The sequence below is a fragment of the Somniosus microcephalus genome, chromosome 34 (assembly GCF_052327205.1).
Source record: "Somniosus microcephalus isolate GS21.2 chromosome 34, FLI_Smic_1.0, whole genome shotgun sequence".
Lineage (NCBI taxonomy): Eukaryota > Metazoa > Chordata > Chondrichthyes > Squaliformes > Somniosidae > Somniosus > Somniosus microcephalus.
In genome coordinates this window covers 18,765,804-18,785,887 of record NC_141020.1, presented here as the reverse complement: position 1 = coordinate 18,785,887, position 20,084 = coordinate 18,765,804, and the positions used below count along the sequence as shown (strand labels likewise).

Genomic DNA, 20,084 nt, shown 5'->3' with positions numbered 1-20,084 from the left:
GCGAAGTGCTTTGGGATGTCCTGAGGCTGTGAAAGGCGCCACAGAAATGCATGTCCATGTGCCTTTGACACCGGCGAAGATCCGGCCAAGGACTTCAGGCTGAGCCGGGCCCCACGTTAAACCACAACTGAGGACGGAAGGCGAAGGCGTGGATGGGTTTATTGGGGCAGCTTTTGAGGCCACAAACCCTTCACCGATTCCGCTCAATACAAAAGGTGCCAGTGAAATAACGGTGACGGAATCGCAGTGGTGGTGGTGGTGGTGGTGCACTCCAGTAACAAAAAGAGGCTTGCATTGCTGTAGCGCCTTTCATGTCCTCGGGACATCCCAAAGCGCTTTACAGCCAATGAAGTGCTTTTCTGAGGTGGAGTCGCTGTTGTAATGTGGGAAACGCGGCGGCCATTTTGCGCACAGCAAGCTCCCACACACAGCAATGTGATAATGACCAGATAATCTGTTTTTAGTGATGTTGGTTGGGGGGATAAATATTGGAGAACTCCCCTGCTCGTCTAGGAAGGCCCAAACTCATCTCAGCTTGCGCTCGTCACCCCTGGGTTTAGGAAAAGAGCAAAAAAAATTCAGCCAGGGTTCGCACTCATGATCGCCATCTGGTGACTCCCACTGGATGGGCATTTGTGGGGGCGCTGGGTGGGGATAGGATTGCGTGAAGCCTCAAGCGGTCAAACAGCCCGCGAACACTTACCATAGCAACACCGGAAGAGTAGTAAGCCATTAAGCCCCCTTGAGCCTGTTCGGCCATTCAGCGAGACCTTGGGACAAGGTGCTAGTGGGGACTGGCTGTGTGGAGCTGTAACCCTAGCAACGGTAAGGGCCCGAAGGGGAGAAGAGCAGTGAAAATAAAACCTTCCAAACGAGACAGCTCTGATGTTTTGCGCTATTGGCTGCTGTCCGGCAAGGCAAGGGGTGGCGGGGGGAGCAGCGTCCCCTAGGAGCGGAGCGGGGACAAGCGATCGGGCGGGGTTTCCTGCTCCTCATCAGCGCTCGGCCCCTGCTGCTAGGGAGCGCACACTTGTAGTCATCAGGTGATGCCTCTACAGTCGAACAGCCCGCCAACACTCACTGCCTGGGCCGACCCTTGACAACGATCTGCTTGTGCGAGGAAGCAAGAGATTACAATCACGGCTGTGACTAAATGCGCAAACCCCCCCCAGCGTCTTCTGATTCGTCACGCAGCAAGTCTTGATTTGCAGGAAAGGCTACGGAAATTTAAAAAATCGACTTCAAATAAAGCCGAATGCAACAGCTGCGCCCCACCAGGCGCCGGCATTCCTTTGCTCCGGCCGCTTGCCAGCGTTTCGACTCAGCATCACATGCCGCAGCTCTGCGCGGTGACCAGACCGGTGGCCTCGAACGCTGAGTCAGCCCCGCTGTTTACAGGATACGGCGGGGTTGGGGGGGCGGGGGGAGACAGGTCCAGTCCGCCCTTGCTCTGTCAGCCTCCAGCTGGAACAGAAGCCGCTCGGCGGGGCTGAGCGGTGGGCTGGGAATGCAGAGTATGCTCTGTGTAAACACGCTGTGCTTTTCTTCTTCCAACCAGCTCCAGATGAGGGGCTGCTCTCCCGCTCCACAGCTGCTTGAGCCAGCGGCCTTGGCCAAAAGCCCCCGCCGGCTCGCCATGCAGGCACACCACAGTGCTCGACCTCCCCCACTAGCGGAACGTGTGGGCTACACACCTGCCCTTCCCCTCACAGAGAAAGAATATCTCTGGGGAGCAGTTTTTGCTGAAAATACACCACCTGTTAACTATTCAAAACTTACTAGTTGATCACCCCATGGTAATAGGGCTAATTCTAACTTTGGGCGATAATGTATACTGGGCACTGTTGAATTAAACGCCTATTGTAGAACCCCCCCCCCCCCCCCCCGATTTTTTGTTCCATCAAAGTCAATTATGTGGGGTGTGACATGAATCAGTCATTCATGAAAGAAAGACTTGTGAAATGATACTGGGCGGCCTGCGGGTGGCGCTGTCCAGGGAGAGTATAAATACTCGGGCACGGGCCCAGCTTGCGCAGGACATTCTTAACAGGAACTAGTGAAGGACACAACTAGACCTCCATGTTGTAAAACGGTTCATTAAAGCTTTGTTTAACGCTTAGACCAAGTGCCTAGTAGTTTTCTTACGTCAGGGTGTACAATGGTCGGCCAATTTGCCCATTTCGCACCATCCTCCACAGTTCAAATTACTTCCAGGGAGTGGACCCCAGGTGTAGCCTTCGGGTAAGGCAGGTATAGAGGGCGGAGCGGACAACTGGAACAGGGAGCCGAGACGTAACTCTGTCCCCATTTTAAAGTCAACCCAAGGCCCAGAGTGTGCTAAACCACTGTTTGTATTCCACTGTGTACATGCCTGTACATGCCTCGGCTGACTCCTTCCACGAATCCAGGTATAAAGGTGACTGCTCCACAGCCCCTTTGTATTCTGGACCAGTCGACCACTCGAGGCGCACCTTCATTCTCTTGTTAATAAAAGCCTGTTAATTACTCGCTTAATCTCAGTCTTTTGAGTTATTGATAGTGCATCAATTTTATTAACAAGATTTTATAATGGAGAAGATCCTCACACCAGCATGCCTAGACTTAGACCATCGGGAGGCGGACGCATCCACCAAGTTTACTCACTGACTGAGGTGCTTTGAAAAATTCCTGATCGCCTCCGCTGAAACGGTCAAATCGGACGAGGACAAACTGGATGTCCTGACCTCCAAAGTGAACCACCGAGTGTACTCGGTCATCCAAGACGTGACCTCGTACGCGGATGCTATCAAGCTCCTCAAGGACCAGTACACGCGCCCAGTGAACGAAATGTACGCCAGGCACCTTCCGGGGAGTCGTAAACAACAACCTGGGGAATCGACCGAGGAATACCTTCAGGCACTGTCTGTGCTTGGCCGGGCCTGTGGTTGTAAGGATGTAAAGGCCGCCGTGTACACAGAGGAACTTATCCGGGACGCTTTTGTAGCGGGCCACAGGTCCAATTACACCCGACAGCGACTGTTGGAGCAGAGTGACCTCGACCTCAACAAGGCCTCTGAACTCGCACTATCATTGGACGCAGCCTACCGGGGCATGGATGCCTACTCCTCTGCACCGTGGACGCCGCGGGGAACGACAGCCTGGGACATGGTAGGACCGTCTCATAGCGCCGTGCCACCCCAGCCACATCCCAGCAACGGCCCAACGACCGCAGCAGTGTCCCAAGGCCAGACAGCAGTGCCCCAAGGCCAGAAATGCTACTTCTGTGGCCAGGCCAAACACCCAAGAGCACGCTGCCCGGCGAAAAATGCGATCTGCTCGGGCTGCGGGAAGAAGGGACACTACGCCAGCGTCTGCAGGGCCAAAGCCACCCCGAACCCCAGCAGCGCCGCGTGTGGGCCGTGCGGGCCGCCATCTTGGGCCTCCCCAGCCATGTGCGAACCACCGGAACAGCAGCCATTTTGGACGCCTCCAGCCACATGGGGATCATGGACGCCGCCATCTTGGACGACAGCCGGGACGCAGCAGGCCCCCAACACCGCCTCATCTGATACCCGCAGCGACACACCGACCCCTACGCTGGCCTCCGTTACACTGGACCAAGCGAGACCGCACCAGCTGGCCAGTTCCACAATGGACATTAAGGTAAATGGTCACGAAACAATCTGCCTTTTTGACTCTGGGAGCACAGAGAGCTTCATCCACCCCGACACGGTGCGGCGTTGCTCTCTCCCAGTCCTGCCTGCGCACCAGCGGGTTTCTATGGCCTCCGAGTCCCAGTCGGCGGACATTGGCGGCTACTGCATGGTGACACTCGTAGTAGACGGGACTGTGTACGATAATTTTAAACTTCTGGTCCTGCCCGACCTCTGCGCTGCCGTTCTACTGGGGTTAGATTTTCAGTGCCACCTTAAAAGTGTTATGATGGCGTACGGTGGACCCCTCCCCCCACTCACAGTCCGCAGCCAGCAGCTTCCAAATTGCCCGCCGCGCACCAGGTGCAACCTCTCCACACTCAGAGTCACCCCCCCGCCACTGTTTGCTAACCTCACCCCCGACTGTAAGCCCATCGCCACAAAGAGCAGGCGATACAGTGCCGGGGACAGGGTTTTCATTAAAACCGAAGTGGAGCGGCTCCTGAAGGAAGGGATTATTGAGGGCAGCACCAGCCCCTGGCGAGCCCAGGTTGTGGTCGTTAAGACCGGCGAGAAGCAGCGCCTGGTCATCGACTACAGCCAGACAATAAATCGCTACACCCTGCTGGACGCTTACCCACTCCCCCGCATAGCTGATATGGTCAACCAGATCGCGCAGTACCGCGTCTTCTCGACCATTGACCTGAAATCAGCGTACCACCAGCTCCCTGAGGACCGCCAGTATACTGCCTTTGAGGCAAACGGCCCCTCCGACAGTGCGGCACTCCCTCAGCACTGCGCTGGGAGCGTCAGCCTAGATTATGGGGCTCAAGTCCCTGGAGTGGGATTCGAACCCACGTCCTTCTGACTCGGAGGCGAGAGTGAAGGCCTGGGGGGGGTGGGGGAGGGGGAAGAGAATGAGGATGGAGGGGAAAGATTTCACTTACATATTTAACTTGCTGCCTGCGAGCAACACACAATGGCCCACAAAGCAGACTGTCGAAACAGCCCCAGGCGTTTTACAGGATAACCTCCCCACACCTGGCCCGACAGTCTCAGGAACCAGAACCCCCTCCTCCTTCTCTCTCTGACCCTCGACAGTAAATAGAAGCAAAAGCTATCACTAAACAGTCTTTGAGGTGGCTGTCTTAATATTATCCAATCGAGCGTTCCCACGCTTGACAATGTCTTGAGCCAGGAGCTGTGGTGGATCGGAGCCCATGTTATTTTGAAAGGACCAGCTCCTCCCCCTCCTCCCCCGCTCTTGTCCCGCTGCAGGATAGGCAGAGTGCCCGCTCGCTGTCACAATAATGTGACCTTGATGGAGGCCACACAAAAGGAGAGCAGATTGAGACAAATGATCCATTCTGTCTGCTGATGCGTCGGAATGTGACTGAGTGAATAGCTGAGCAGCGGGCTCCCGTTTCGGACAACAGAGGCCCTGGCTGTCAGCCCGTTGTCATGTGACTGACCGGGGCTGAGCGGAATGAGAATAGGGGTCGTCAACCTTCCAGGATTGTCCAGGAATTGAGGATTAATCTCCAGCTCTTTAAAAAACAAATGTCTGGCTGTGTTCATTTTCTTTCAACGCTTCTGTTGTTAGTTATAAAAATATTGCAGATGGGGGAAAAACGCTGACACCCAATCGGGTAACCAAGAGTCTGTTCGCTCTCCAATCGGCCGTGGGGGGGGGGGGGCATTGTGAGGATGGACATGTCGGGCAGCCAATGGTGGGAGTGTGGGGGCGGGGCATTGTCAGGACGGACATGTCGGGCAGCCAATGGTGGGAGTGTGGGGGCGGGGCATTGTGAGGATGGACATGTCGGGCAGCCAATGGTGGGAGTGTGGGGGCGGGGCATTGTGAGGATGGACATGTCGGGCAGCCAATGGCAGGAGTGTGGGGGCGGGGCATTGTCAGGACGGACATGTCGGGCGGCCAATGGTGGGAGTGTGGGGGTGGGGCATTGTCAGGACGGACATGCCGGGCAGCCAATGGCAGGAGTGTGGGGGCGGGGCATTGTCAGGACGGACATGCCGGGCGGCCAATGGCGGGTGGTTGGAGACAGGAGGTCATGTGATGGAACCTGCAGGAATACGACCAACCAGAGTTGGCGACCCCAATGCTCCGTTCCCGGGCACGGCCCCCATTCCAGTGAACAAACCGCGTGCTGGGCAGGCGAAGTCTTTCCCATTTCCTGTACACGCGCAGCACAACTGATGTCATTACTGAGCGCCGTGCCAAGCCGAGCATTTTGTTTTTAAATTGGGCAAGCTTTGGGCGCTGATGTCGGGCGCGCTGATTCGAACCGGTGGTTCCGACGGCAGCTCGCGAGGCCCACAGGCGGACGCATATCTTCGCCGACTCCGACGGTCGCGGGTTCAGAGTGCAGCCGAAGGCGGGAGGATGGCACATTACCCGTCAGGCGCGCATTTTACCTAAATGCTCACTGATGCCCGGCCAATATTTATCCCTCCGCCACTGTCACTCACACACCGCTGACCCAGCCATTTATCTCATTGCTGTTTGTGGGAGCTTGAGTCCATTCGGCCCATCAAACCCGCTCCTCTGTAGTGCCGTAATTACATTGAAATGGTATGTTGGCCTTCGTAGCGAGAGGGTTCGAGTACAGGAACAAGGATGTCTTGCTGCAGTTGTACAGGGCCTTGGTGAGACCACACCTTGAGTATTGTGTGCAGTTTTGGTCGCCTTATCTGAGGAAGGATGTTCTTGCCATGGAGGGAGTGCAGCGAAGATTCACCAGGCTGATACCTGGGATGGCAGGGATGACGTATGAGGAGAGATTGTGTCGATTGGGCTTGTACTCGCTGCAGTTGAGAAGATTGAGAGGGGATCTCATTGAAACCTATAAAATTCTGTCAGGCCTGGACAGACTAGATGCAGGAAGGATGTTCCCGATGGCGGGGGAGTCCAGAACCAGGGGTCATAGTCTAAGGATAAGGGGTAAGCCATTTAGGACTGAGATGAGGAGGAATTTCTTCACCCAGAGAGTGGTGAACCTGTGGAATTCTCTACCACAGAAGGCAGTAGAGGCCAATTCATTAAATATATTCAAGAAGGAGTTGGATATATTTCTTAAGGCTAAAGGGATCAAGGGATATGGGGAGAAAGCAGGAACAGGGTACTGAATTTGGATGATCAGCCATGATCTCATTGAATGTCGGAGCAGGCTCGAGGGGCCGAATGGCTTACTCCTGCTCCTATCTTCTACGTTTCTATGTTTCTATGTAACTCCGACCCCTGAACTCACTCAGTTGAGTTTGTTTCCCAGGATGGTGTATTCTAAGATAATTCTGTAGACTCGGGGAGGTGAGGGATCATTCAAGGACATCAATGTACGGAACATAAGAAATAGGAGCAGGAGCCGGCCATTCGGCCCCTCGAGCCTGCTCCACCATTCAATAAGATCATGGCTGATCTTCTACCTCATCTGGGGCTTGGACGTTTCTCGACAGCGCCCCCTTGGGATGAGGAGGAGTAAAGGCTCATGCTAGGGTTCAGTCGCCTCTTCGCTGTTGAGCGAGTCCTGCTGGAACATGCGCGTAGGCACCAGATGATCGTAGAACGTCCGAGCCTCCCGAGATATCCGAGAGGCTTTTGAAAGTAATCTTCAGACCGCCTGATCTCGTTGTAATCCTCTGTCAGGACTTTGTATGGCCATTGATGCATTGAAGCGCCTTGGGACCAATGTTCATAAGGACATAAGAATTAGGAGCAGGAGTCGGCCATTTGGCCCTTCGAGCCTGCTCCACCATTCAATAAGATCATGGCTGACCTTCTACCTCGTCTCCACTTTCCTGCACTATCTCCATATCCCTTGATTCCCTTAATATTCAAAAATCTATCGATCTCTGTCTTGTTGAATATACTCAATGACTGAGCCTCCACAGCCCTCTGGGGTAGAGAATTCCACAGGTTCACCGCCCTCTGAGTGAAGAAATTCCTCCTCATCTCAGTCCTAAATGTCCTACCCCGTATCCTGAGCCTGTGACCCCTCGTTCTCGACCCCCCCACCCCGCCCAGCCAGGGGAAACATCCTCCCTGCAGCCAGTCTGTCTACCCCCTTCAGAATTTTCTACGTTTCAATGAGATGGACCTTGGTCTTTGTTAGTCTAGATTCCCGGCCTAATACCATCCCTCCCCGTACCCTATTTTAAAACGTCCTAACCTTGGATTGAGAGGGTTGAGGGGGAAAGCGCCGCTGCCTTCTCCCTGGGAGGTACTGGCACCCCGTCCTGTAGCCACAGCAGCTCCTCAAGTTCCGGTGACCCTGCAGCGGCACAGCTGAGGTTAAAGGGCGTGTCCCGGTACACGTTGATGTCCTGCGGCTCCTCGGTGAAGTGGGGCAACCCTAAGGGGGGCACAAGAGAAAGAAACTCGTCAGAACATCAGGCAATCTCTGAGCTACTCAACGTCAAGACAACACATGTCACCTTTCCATCACTTGCATTTATATAGCGCCTTGCACCTGGTAAGACTTTTCCCAAGGCGTTTCACAGGAGTGCCATCAGACAAAATTTGACACCGAGCCACATAAGGAGATATTAGGGCAGGTGACTTAAAAGCTTGGTCAAAGAGATAGTTTTTAACGCGCGTCTTAGAGGAGGAGAGGCAAGTGGAGAGATGGAGAGGTTTAGGGAGCGAATTGCAGAGCTTAGGGCCCAGCTGAAGGCACGGTCACTAATGGTGGAGTGAAGGAAATTGGGGATGTGCACGAGGCCAAAGTTGGAGGAGCCCAGAGATCTCGGAGGGTTGCTGGGCTGGAGGAGGTTACAGGGGTAGGCAGGGGGGGCGAGGCCGTGGAGCGATTTGAACACTGTCGAGTCTGAAGGTGACAAAAGCGTGTTTGAGAATTTCAGGGACAGGGGGAATGAGGTAGGGGCACAGATGGTGATGCTTGAGGTCTTAGTTACGACTTGGGTTTGTAGTCTCGAAGCTCAGCTCGGGGTCGAGCGGGACCGCAAGGGTCGGACGTCATCAGGTGGAGCTCGAACAGTCATCCAGGCTTGGGGTGGGTTCAGGAGCCAGGAGCAAACACGTCTACACTTCAAAGGCGCTTTGGGACATCCTGAGGTTGTGAAAGGTGCTACGGGAATAGGATAGAGAATTGGGCTAACTAACAGAAAGCAGAGAGTCGGGATAAATGGGTCATTTTCCGGTTGGCAAACGGTAACTAGTGGGGTGCCACAGGGATCGGTGCTGGGGCCCCAACTATTTACAATCTACATTAATGACTTGGATGAAGGGACCGAGTGTAATGTAGCCAAGTTTGCAGATGATACAAAGATGGGTGGGAAAGCAAGTTGTGCAGAGGACTCAAAGAACCTGCAAAGGGATATAGACAGGCTAAGTGAGTGGGCAAACATTTGGCAGATGGAGTATAATGTGGGAAAGTGCGAGGTTATACACTTTGGCAGGAAAAATAAAAAAGCAAATTACAGGAAACTCTTTGGTATCCGGCACCGACGGGACCGGCGTGTTGCCGGTTAATCAAAAATTCCGGATGACGGAGAAGGTTATCTACCGAGACTATTTTTAACAAAGAAAAATAAAAAGATCAAGAAATGTGCAGTATACAGTAATTGGGTACTCAGCTACAGAATGTTGTGTTAAATGGATGGTGGAAGATGCTTGATTAAGTACAGCACTGCCAGTTGAGGGTAATGCAATGCAGTGACTACCAGCAGCGTGGGAGACACACAGTACCCCTGTAAAATGACGGATCAGAAGAGACTCCCGGCAGCGCGGGAGAGTCAGACTCCTGTTACAGGGGGATTGAGGTGTTCCGACTTCCGACAGCACCAAGAAGCCGCGTAGTGGCAGTTTGGCGAACTACCCCCACTGACTAACTCGGCCACCGCGGGAGACTCGGACTCGGACTCGGCAACATTGCCGGTTATTGAGGTGTTGTTTTCGGAGTGAGAATTTTGCCGGTTAATAGAGAATTCTGGATATTTAGGTGCCGTTTAAACAAGAGTTTCCTGTCTATATAAATGCAAGTCTTTCATTCTTTAAACGTTTGTTCTTGAGGGCTGGGCTGCCCCCTTTTTAAAGCAGGTCTATCAATGCTGTAAGTTCCGTTCAGTCCATAAGGGGGACCCCGAGCTCCCGGTGGCCTGTCACTTTAATTCACCGCTCCATTACCACTCGGACCTCACCGTCCTCGGCCTCTTGCATTGTTCCACGGAAGCTCAGTGTAAGCTCGAGGAACAGCACCTCATCTTTCGATTAGGCACTTGACAGCCTTCTGGACTCAACATCGAGTTCAACAAGTTCAGATCATAACCTCGGCCCCTATCGTATATGTATTTTTTAACCACACTTTTTGTTTGTGCCTTCTGTTCTTCTCTCCCACATGGCAGCTGTCCTTTACTCTGCCAGCGCAATTCACACTTCATCTAGACCCATCCTTTGTTTCTTAACCTGTCCCATTACCACCTCCTCTCGCCTTGAATATCTCTTGATGTCTCTTAATCTCTCCCGCCTTCTATCCCATCACAGACCTTCCCTTTTGTTCTTTCATCCCCTCCCCCATTTCCCAGCCCCTACACTTGCTTAAAAATCTGCTCCGTTTCCTGCTTTTTTCCAGTTCTGACGAACGGTCATCGACCTGAAACGTTAACTCTGCTTCTCTCTCTTCACAGATGCTGCCTGACCTGCTGAGTATCTCCAGCATTTTCTGTTTTCTATCAATGCCACGTTGGTTTAGGCTGCGGCCTAGCTTCGTGCATCTTTTTTGTCCCTTTATATATAGGTTTAAAATCTGTGTTGGCGCAAATTTCAGAAATGTCAACAATTCTGTTGAAAGCTATTTTTTTTGTCCTCACTTGCTCCTCGCCCCACAACTGACCTCTGACCAGTGCAGTTCTGAAGCCAGCCACTGGGAGGGGCAAGAGAAGGGTGTGGCCTCCACGCAGTGCCTCCCCCTGCTGGTGCGTCCGAGAGCAGCAGCTCCTCCTGTGGCAGGTCCACTGGCGTCGCTCTGTGAGCCAGCATTCCCTTGCCTTTTTCAAACTTTCTCCCTTGCTGGGTTAAGGCAGGCTTCCAACCGCCCGCGCCAGTTGCCACTCTTGACAGCGCGTGCCTGTGGCACTTCAGCCATGGAGGGCGTCGCAAGCGGGCTCAAACCTGACCTCATGCCTCTGTGCACTACCAGTAGGAGGCGCTGCATGGTCAGCAGGAGCCCCAGAGGCCGATTGTTGTGTTCCTGTTCCCGAATCTGGCTCCTACCAGCCACAGTATCAATCAAAGTTTAAGCAGGGACTTTCTGGCCTCTTTGACTATAATACAAAAGCACTTGGCAGCTGTCGATCATTCTGCCAGTGCCATTTACACTTCATCTAGAGTCATCTTAACTTGTCCCATTACCATCTCCTTTTGCCTTGCACCATCATCCCTTTTGTCATTTAATCTCTCCTGCCTTCCATCCTATCACAGACCTTCCCTTTTGTTCTTTCCTCCCCTCCCCCCTTTCCCTGCCCCTGCACTTGCTTAAAAACCTGTTCCATCTCCGGCTTTTTCCAGTTCTGACGAAGGGTCATCGACCTGAAACGTTAACTCCGTTTCTCCCTCCACAGATGCTGCCTGACCTGCTGAGTGTTTTCAGTAGTTTCTGTTTTTATTGCACGTTGACTATGCTGCGCCATCAGGGGAGGCTGCAAATGGCAGTCTTACACCCACCGCTGGCTGAGGAACTGCACGCAGTTCTACTGGGGAAAGGAAAGCAGGGTCCATCCCCCCACCCCACCCCCCACCCCTCTTTAAAGGTACACAGTGCCCTAACTCACAGCAGAACTTTGACAGCCCTAACACCAACTCGGCAGTTAAAGGGTTAACGACGCACCTTCAGTTTCCAGCTGAGCTTCTTTAGAGACGATTTCTCGCCCTTTTAGTAAAACGACACATCGATAACTCCCAGCGTCTGAGCGATGGATTGAGGGAATACTATAAATAAAAAGGGAGAGGATGTTAATGCATGAAGTAGAAAGATAACAAGTGGGAGAGCCTGGAGATCAAGGGTCAGCCCGGGGCTCAGTGGGTGGCACTCTTGCCTCTGAGTCATAGAAACATAGAAGATAGGAGCAGGAGTAGGCCATTCGGCCCTCGAGCCTGTTCCGCCATTCAATGAGATCATGGCTGATCATCCAAACTCAGTACCCTGTCCCTGCCTTCTCCCCATATCCCTTGATCCCTTTAGCCTTAAGAAATATATCCAACTCCTTCATGAATATATTTAATGAATTGGCCTCCACTGCCTTCTGTGGTAGAGAATTCCACAGGTTCACCACTCTCTGGGTGAAGAAATTCCTCCTCATCTCTGTCTTAAATGGCTTACCCCTTATCCTTAGACTGTGACCCCTGGTTCTGGACTCCCCGGCCGTCGGGAACATCCTTCCAGCATCTAGTCTGTCTAGTCCTGTTAGAATTTTATAAGATTCGATGAGATCCCCTCTCATTCTTCTAAACTCCAGCGAGTATAAGCTCAATCGACCCAATCTTTCCTCATACGTCATTCCTGCCATCCCAGGTATCAGTCTGGTGAATCTTCGCTGAACTCCTTCCATGGCAAGAACATCCTTCCTCAGATAAGGTGACCAAAACTGCACACAATACTCAAGGTGCGGTCTCACCAAGGCCCTGTACAACTGCAGCAAGACATCCTTGTTCCTGTACTCAAATCCTCTCGCTACGAAGGCCAACATACCATTTGCCTTCTTAACCGCCTGCTGCACCTGCATGCTTACCTTCAGCGACAGAGTCAGAAGGTTGTGGGTTCAGAGTCCTACTCCAGAGACTCGAGCACAAGATCTAGGCTGACACTCCCAGTGCCTCTTCCAAATCATTGCCCCTATTGCTGTGGAAACCCTCATCATACCTTTGTCATCTGCTGACTTGCTCTCATCCAGATCTTTAAATCTCTTCATGACTCCATCTCTTCCCTATCTCTGTAACCTTCTGAAGTCTCACCAACTCCACTTGCCACCCCCCACCCTACCTCCCCCCCAAACTCTTCATTCCTCCAACTCTGGCCTCTAGTGCTTCCATCGACCCACCATTGGCGGCCGTGCCTTCAGCCATCACTTTGGAAACTCCCTGCGTAAGCCCCTCTCCCTTCTTAAAACCCACCTCCTCCATCAAGCATTTTGGGTCACCTCCCAATATCTCAATCTTTGGTTTGGCGCCCACTTGTTTTTTGATTGCGCCCCTGTGCAGCACCTTGAGGTATTTTTCGATGTTACAGGCGCTACATAAATGCAAGCGGCGGTTGTTGGTGCTGTCGTTATTAAGTGCGGACACAGACATTTAGATCATGCGTGACACCTGAAGTGTGACGCACAGGAAGCACAGGAGATGTAGCACAGTTCCAGGTTAGCTGGAGTATCAACGTTATGGCGGGCCTCTATTAAACTCAGGTGGTTAACATGTTACGCAGTCCTGCTCTGTACCCGTGAGCTGCTGTGAAGGAATAAGCACTATACCTATTCAGAAAAATACACCATCCTATGAAAGAATTTTGACTTTATTAAAACATGACAAACTGGGCTTGAAAATCTAAAAATCTAACAATGGAAAAGCTGTAAACAGCATACAGGCTATTGAGATAAGATAAGTTGTTGACACTGAATCAATAGCCTTATTGAAGCAGGAGGTTGGAGGTTCCTGAAAGTCTGAAGCCTTGGAAAGAACACAATGGTATACCCTGTTAAAGTGTCTGTAATGAAATCTGTTTGTCTTGCCTGTATTCATTTTGCACTCATGTATATTACCCTCCCCCACACGGTGTATAGTTTCACTTCCTCTTTCCTGACTAACCTGGAAGGTTCCAGGTCTTGGCTCTTGGCTCCGCCCCTGACTTCTCTTACTTAAAGATTCCAGGATCTGTATGACTCATTCCTGTGAGCCAGTCGGTGTGTTGAGACGTTAGCTCTGATCTTAGTGATTAAAAGCCAACTTGTTAAAGTCTATAACTTCTAGTTTTGTGGTTATTGAAGGCACATCAGTGTCTTAAACCAACACTTCGGAAAGAATCACATAAATTAAAGAAGCATATGCCTTCGTAAAAATGACATCAAATGAAACACGGAGACATGAGTTTGTGTTACAACCAGTTGAGGTAACTAAGAAGACAATGGTGCACCCGGTTGAGGTGTTTTTAATTTACATGTCGTAAAAAGATACAAACAGAAGACCTTGGTAAGAATGACATCAAATAGATGCACCAGCCATCACATTGTTTTTGTGTTAAGCTTGAGACACCTACACATGAGACATAATTCTTAATGCTACAAGCTGATCTAACTGTAAAAATAGCAGGGGTCAACAGAAAAATGACTAGAGATAATTAGCTTACATCAGCAGAAAACTTCAAAGGAAATACCACTGCAAAAAGGGTATAAAAATTGAACTTTCAAATGGGAAGGCAGATTCGCTGTAAAGGGGCTAGGACTAGTAATAATCCTTTCACTGCAATTACCTTAGTTCACTGATGGCCAGCCACTCGTTGTCACTCATGGGCACCAGCACTTGGTTGATATCCGCCCCGTACAGTGTGCCATCTCGCTGCCAGTTTATTTCAGGGAGTTCGCCCGTCACCTGGATCGAGCAGCGTAGTTTCACATCCTTCCCCTGGGAGGAGGTGACACTCTCCGGATCCTTGAGGAAGTGCACGTCTGGGGGAAAGAAAAAAACAGGAGCGTTTTTGTTATTCATTCTTGGGATGTGGGCGTCGCTGGCATTTATCCATCCATTGCCTTGACTATCTTTTAATGTCTCTTAACTTCTCCTGCCTTCTACCCTATCACAGACCTTCCCGTTTCTTCTTTCATCCCCTCCTCCTTTCCCAGCCCCTACACTTGCTTAAAAATCTGTTCCATCACCCGCTTTTTTTCCAGTTCTGACGAAAGGTCATCGACCTGAAACGTTAACTCTGTTTCTCTCTTCACAGATGCTGCCTGGCCTGCTGAGTATCTCCAGCATTTTCTGTTTTTATTTTATCCGTCCCTAGTTGCCCCTTGAGAAGGTGGCGGTGAGCCGCCTTCTTGAACCGCTGCAGTCCGTGCGGTGAAGGTGCTCCCACGGTGCCGTTAGGGAGGGAGTTCCAGGATTGTGACCCAGCGACCATGGGGGCAACGGCAATTTATGTCCAAGTTGGGCGGGGGCGTGACTTGGCGGGGAACATGCAGCTGGTGGATTTCCCACGCGCCTGCTGCCCTCTTGCCCTTCTAGGCGGTGGAGGTCGCGGGTTTGGGAGGTGCTGCCGGAGAAGTCTTGGCGAGTTGCCGCAGTGCATCTTGTAGATGGCAGGCACTGCAGCCACGGAGTATCTGAATAATCACTCCATCACGCCATGGGTCGGGGGGGGGCAGTGTCAGCACTTCAGAAGGAAAAACAGCCCAGAACTGCGTGTGGGTCACTTGTCGCAATATCAGACTAAAGCAACACAATGATGCTTTCTGGTGAGGACTATGTGGTTACATCATGTGTTAGAAATCCAACCAACAATCCCCTCCCCCCACCTGTAATAAGTATAAAAGCAACCAAACCGGACTAACAGCAGAATAAAAGAAGCATCACTGACTCATCGTTTCTTAACCAAGCAGATCTCCTTTTCCCATCAGCCCCGCTGTGTGGCGGAAAGTCCCTCTATTGACGGTATGTCCACACCGTGGGCCTGCAAGTCAAGCACGGCCTACAAGCCTCGACACTCCAAACCATTGACGGCATGTCCAAACCGTGGGCCTGCAAGTCAAGCATGGCCGACAAGCCTCGACACTCCAAACCGTTAAAACTCAAGCTGCTCAGTCCCATCGCCTGCTTGTATTTCTCACCCGCTGCCTTGTCCTGTTTTCGAATGCCGTGGGCCCGGAGGTTTTGGAAACGGTTGCATTTAGCCCTACTTCAGGGGAACAGGCCGTTCTGCCATTCAGTCAGGTTATGGCTGATCTGTAGCTCCACTCCCTTTACCCGCCGTTGACCCCATACCTCCTGATACCCTTAATAACAAAAATCTATCAAAATCCCTCTGGAAAATTTCAATTGTCCCAGCATCGACAGCCTTTTGGCAAAGAGAATTCCAGATTTCTAACTGGTCTTGGTGTGAAAAAGTGCTTCCTGATTTAAGTCCTATATGACCTAGCTCTTAAATTCATAGATTAAGCCCTTTTGTTCTAAAAGAGTAAATAGTTTCTCTGTATCTACCCTATCAAATCCTTTTGTGACTTGCATCTCAATCAGATCAGCCCTCAGCTTTCTATACTCAAGGGGATGCAAGCCAAGTTTATGCAACCTGCCCTCATAATTTAAACCTTTAAGACCCGGTATTATTCTGCGCTGCACCCCCTCCAAGGCCTTCCTGAGGTGCGGTGCCCAGAGCTGAACGCAGTTGCTCCAGCTGGGAGTCTGACTAAGGCTGAAGCATAACTTTCTCCCCATTGTCTTCCAGCCCCTCGAGATAAAGGCCAACATTCCGTTAGCCTGTTTGATTACTTTTTGTACCTGCTTTTACTGATCTGTGTACGTGGACACCCAAATCACTTTTACTCCTACACATTCCTACTTTCTCAACAGAAAATACTTCAATTTGTCTTTCATAGATCCCAAGTGGATGACCTCCCACTTCTCCACACTGTTTTCCATTCACCACAGTTTTTGCCTACTCACTTAGTCTGTCATGGACCATGTACAGCAGGCACCTCAAAGCACTGGAGAGGTACCACCAACGCTGCCTCCGCAAGATCCTGCAATTCCATTGGCAGGATAGGCGCACCAACGTCAGTGTTCTTGCTCAGGCCAACATCCCCAGCATCGAAGCTTTGATCACGCTCGATCAGCTCCGATGGACGGGTCACATTGTCCGCATGCCCGATACGCGACTCCCAAAACAAGCGCTCTACTCGGAGCTCCGGCACGGCAAGAGAGCCCCAGGTGGCCAGAGGAAACACTTCAAGGACACCCTCAAAGCCTCCTTGAAAAAGCCATGGTGTGGAGATGCCGGAGTTGGACTGGGGTGGACAAATGTAAAAAGTCACACAACACCAGGTTATAGTCCAACAGCTTTATTTGAAATCACAAGCTTTCGGAGCGCTGCTCCTTCTTCAGGTGAAGTGGAGAAATGCATAAAGACACAGCTTATATAGTCAGAGAATCATGTCAGATGTTTACAGGTAACCTTTCCAACTGCCATTTATCACACCTCGGCAGAGAGATAATCACAGCAGTCAAAGGTGTGAATGGTGTCCAAACAGGTCAGTCAGGGAAACATTACATCAAAGAACAATGAGGTGGGGTCACAAGGGGTCAAATATTGCAGATGCTGGGGTCTGTATGAAAAACAAAAAAAGACAAAAAACATTTTTTTTGGCTGGAAATCACAGCAGGTCCGGCCGCATCTGTGTAGAGAGAACAAGCCAATGTCGACTCGAGTCTGGATGACCCTGCATCAGGTGGGGTTACATGTAGCGTGACATGAACCCAAGATCTCGGTTGAGGCCGTCCTCATGGGTGCGGAACTTGGCTATCAGTTTCTGCTCGACGATTTTGCGTTGTCGTGTGTCTCGAAGGCCACCTTGGAGAATGCTTACCCGAAGATCGGAGGCTGAATGTCCTTGACTGCTGAAGTGTTCCCCGACTGTTCCCCTTGAAAAAGTGCAACATCCCCACCGACACCTGGGAATCCCTGGCCCAAGACCACACAAAGTAGAAGAGAAGCATCCGGGAAGGCGCTGAACACCTCGAGTCTCTTCGCCGGGAGCAAGCGGAAGCCAAGTGCAGGCAGCGCAAGGAGCGCACGTCAACCCAAGCACCGCACCCACCCGCCCCTTCAACCACCGTCTGCCCCACCTGTGACAGAGACTGTAGGTCCTGCATCGGACTCATCAGTCACCTGCGAACTGATTTTTAATGCGGAAGCAAGTCATCCTCGGTTCCGAGGGACTGCCTAAGAAGAAGAAGAAGAAGTGTACATGGACACCCAAATCACTTTTACTCCTGCACATTCCTACTTTCTCAACAGAAAATACTTCAATTTGTCTTTCATAGATCCAAAGTGGATGACCTCCCACTTCTCCACATTGTTTTCCATTCACCACAGTTTTTGCCTACTCACTTAGTCTGTCATTGTCTCTTTGTAACTTCCTGTTTCCATCTGCACTACTTACTGTCCCTGCTAGCTGCAAAGTTGGATATACAGCTCTCTATTCCTTCCACCAAGTCATCGATTATATCCGATTAAAAGCCGAGGCCCCAGTACAGATCCCTGGGGGAACACCACTTGTCAAATCCTACTAGAGTACATTCCCTTTATCCCTACTCTCTGTCGTCTACTTTCCCAAACAATTTCTAACCCATGTCATAAGGTTGCCTCCAACCTTGCTTTCATTGTTGCTAATAAGCTCATGTGTGGAACCTTTTATCAAATGCCTTTTTGGAAAGTCCATATAGACAACGTGCATCGACACTCCCTTATCCACCATGTTAGTGATCACCACAAAAAATTCAAAATTGATTAGTTAGACACGAGTTACCCTTCACAAACCCATGCTGAGTCTTTCTTATCAGCTCATACTTGGCCAAGTGTTCAGTCGCTCGGTCCCTGATGACAGATTCCAGTAACTTCCCCACACCTGTCATTAGACTAATGAGTCGGTGATTACCTGCTTTCTCTCTCCCTCCCTTCATTAATAATACAGGTAGACTATCCTTTATCCGAAAACCTCGGGACCAGCTGTGTTTCGGTTTTCGGAAAATTTCGGATTTCAGAAGGTATTTTATAAGACTGGGAAATTTGTTGGGGGTGGGGGTCGGCGGAGGGTCGGGGTCGGCGGGGGGGTCGGGGTCAGCGGGGGGGTCGGGGTCAGTGGGGGGTCGGGGTCGGCGGGGGGTCGGCGGGGGGGTCGGCGGGGGGTTGGGGTCGGCGGGGGGTCGGGGGTGGGGGTCGGCGGGGGTCGGGGTCGTGCGCACGACTTACGCTGAACGAAAACACTTTCGGTTTTCAGAGGATTTCGGTTTTCGGAAGTGCGGATAAAGGATACACTATCCCTTATCCGAAAGGGTGGGGGTCGGCGGGGGGGTCGGGGGTCGGGGGGGGAGAAAAGAATATCGGACAGGCCGCTGCAGCTATCGGACGGGCCGCTGTATTGTTGGGTTCACTCTCCCGGTATACCTCCTTCACACTGCCCGGCTCGGCCTGCAATCTCCTACCCAGGAGGGAACTCTGTGACCCTCTGCCCTGCTCAGTGTAAGTCGTGCGCCACTCTGGTCATGTCGTGCGCACGACTTACGCTGAACGAAAAAACCTTCGGTTTTTAGAGGGTTTCGGTTTTCGGAAGTTCGGATAAAGGGTAGTCTACCTGTAGTGATATTTGCAATTTTCCAATCCCAAGGCACAACTCCTGAAACTGGGAGCTTGGAAAAATGATGACTAACGCATCTGCAATTTCCTCACCTACTTCTTTTAATAGCACGGGGTTTATGACCATGGAGATCACGGCTGCCGTGGGCTTTGTCAGCAGGCTGCTACAGAACACGGGCTTGGTGAGCCCAGGACAGCTGCAAATCTTCAGTCACTCGCTGCAAGACGCGCTGGCAGGTGAGTAACCGGCGGCCGGAGGAGCGGATAGCACGGGGTGGAAACCATCAGTTCCTGGAGATTTGTCGAGCTTAAGTCCCACTATTTTCTCCATTACTATTTTAAAACATATTCTCCACTAAGCTCCTCCCATTGACTTATTTTTAAGTTCCCTTATACCGCTGGTATTTTGTTGTCTTCCTCTACTGTGAAGACGGATACAAAGTGCTCATTTAACAAGTCTGCCATTTCCATTTTGTTGATTGTGGTATCACCAGTCTTTAATGGGCCCACCGTCCCCTGAGCCACTCTCTTTCACTAATATAAAACTTTTACGGTTAACTTTGTTTTTCATATTCCATTTTTGAACCTCATGACATTTTTTGTATCACTTTGTTGCTTTTTACAGTTCTCTAACTACTAAAAGCATTTTGTCTTTTCCTTGCACCTGTGTCAACCTTGTTTTTTCTTGGTATTGTCTCTTACCTCATTTGGTGACCACGGCTGCTTAACTGGTGCTTTTGCCTTTTAGAGGCATGTCCAGGCTTGTATTTTACCGAATATTTCTCCCTTCTCCCTCTCAAACTTAACATCAAATTTGATCATATCACTGTTCCAAAGATGTTCCCTTACCATCAGATTATTAACTAATTCTGGTTCGTTAATCATCACTAAATCAGGTCTGGCCTGTTCCCCTTGTCAGTTCTAAAACGTATAGGGGGAAAAAATTCAGTTGTTTGCGCCTCCCGTTAGCGCCTTAAGAGGGCGCTAATGGGGCGCAAAGCAACCAGCGCCCAGGCGCGGCGATGTTTGCGCCGCTCACGAAATTAACTAGACATTTTGCGGTGGCGCTAAACACTACCGCCAC

At 51.1% G+C, this 20,084-nt stretch overlaps 1 protein-coding gene across 1 annotated transcript in view; it reads right to left on the bottom strand.

The window, feature by feature from the left end:
- LOC147096855 (tyrosine-protein kinase receptor UFO-like) overlaps positions 1–20,084 on the bottom strand; it is an 80,376-nt gene that overhangs the window by 20,631 nt on the left and 39,661 nt on the right. Inside the window, exons 2-4 of the mRNA XM_085973134.1 lie at positions 14,126–14,321; positions 11,495–11,595; positions 7,820–8,002 (exon numbers count right to left, since the gene is read on the bottom strand). Coding sequence (XP_085829260.1) covers positions 7,820–8,002; positions 11,495–11,595; positions 14,126–14,321 — 480 coding nt within the window. The remainder of the gene's footprint in view (positions 1–7,819; positions 8,003–11,494; positions 11,596–14,125; positions 14,322–20,084) is intronic.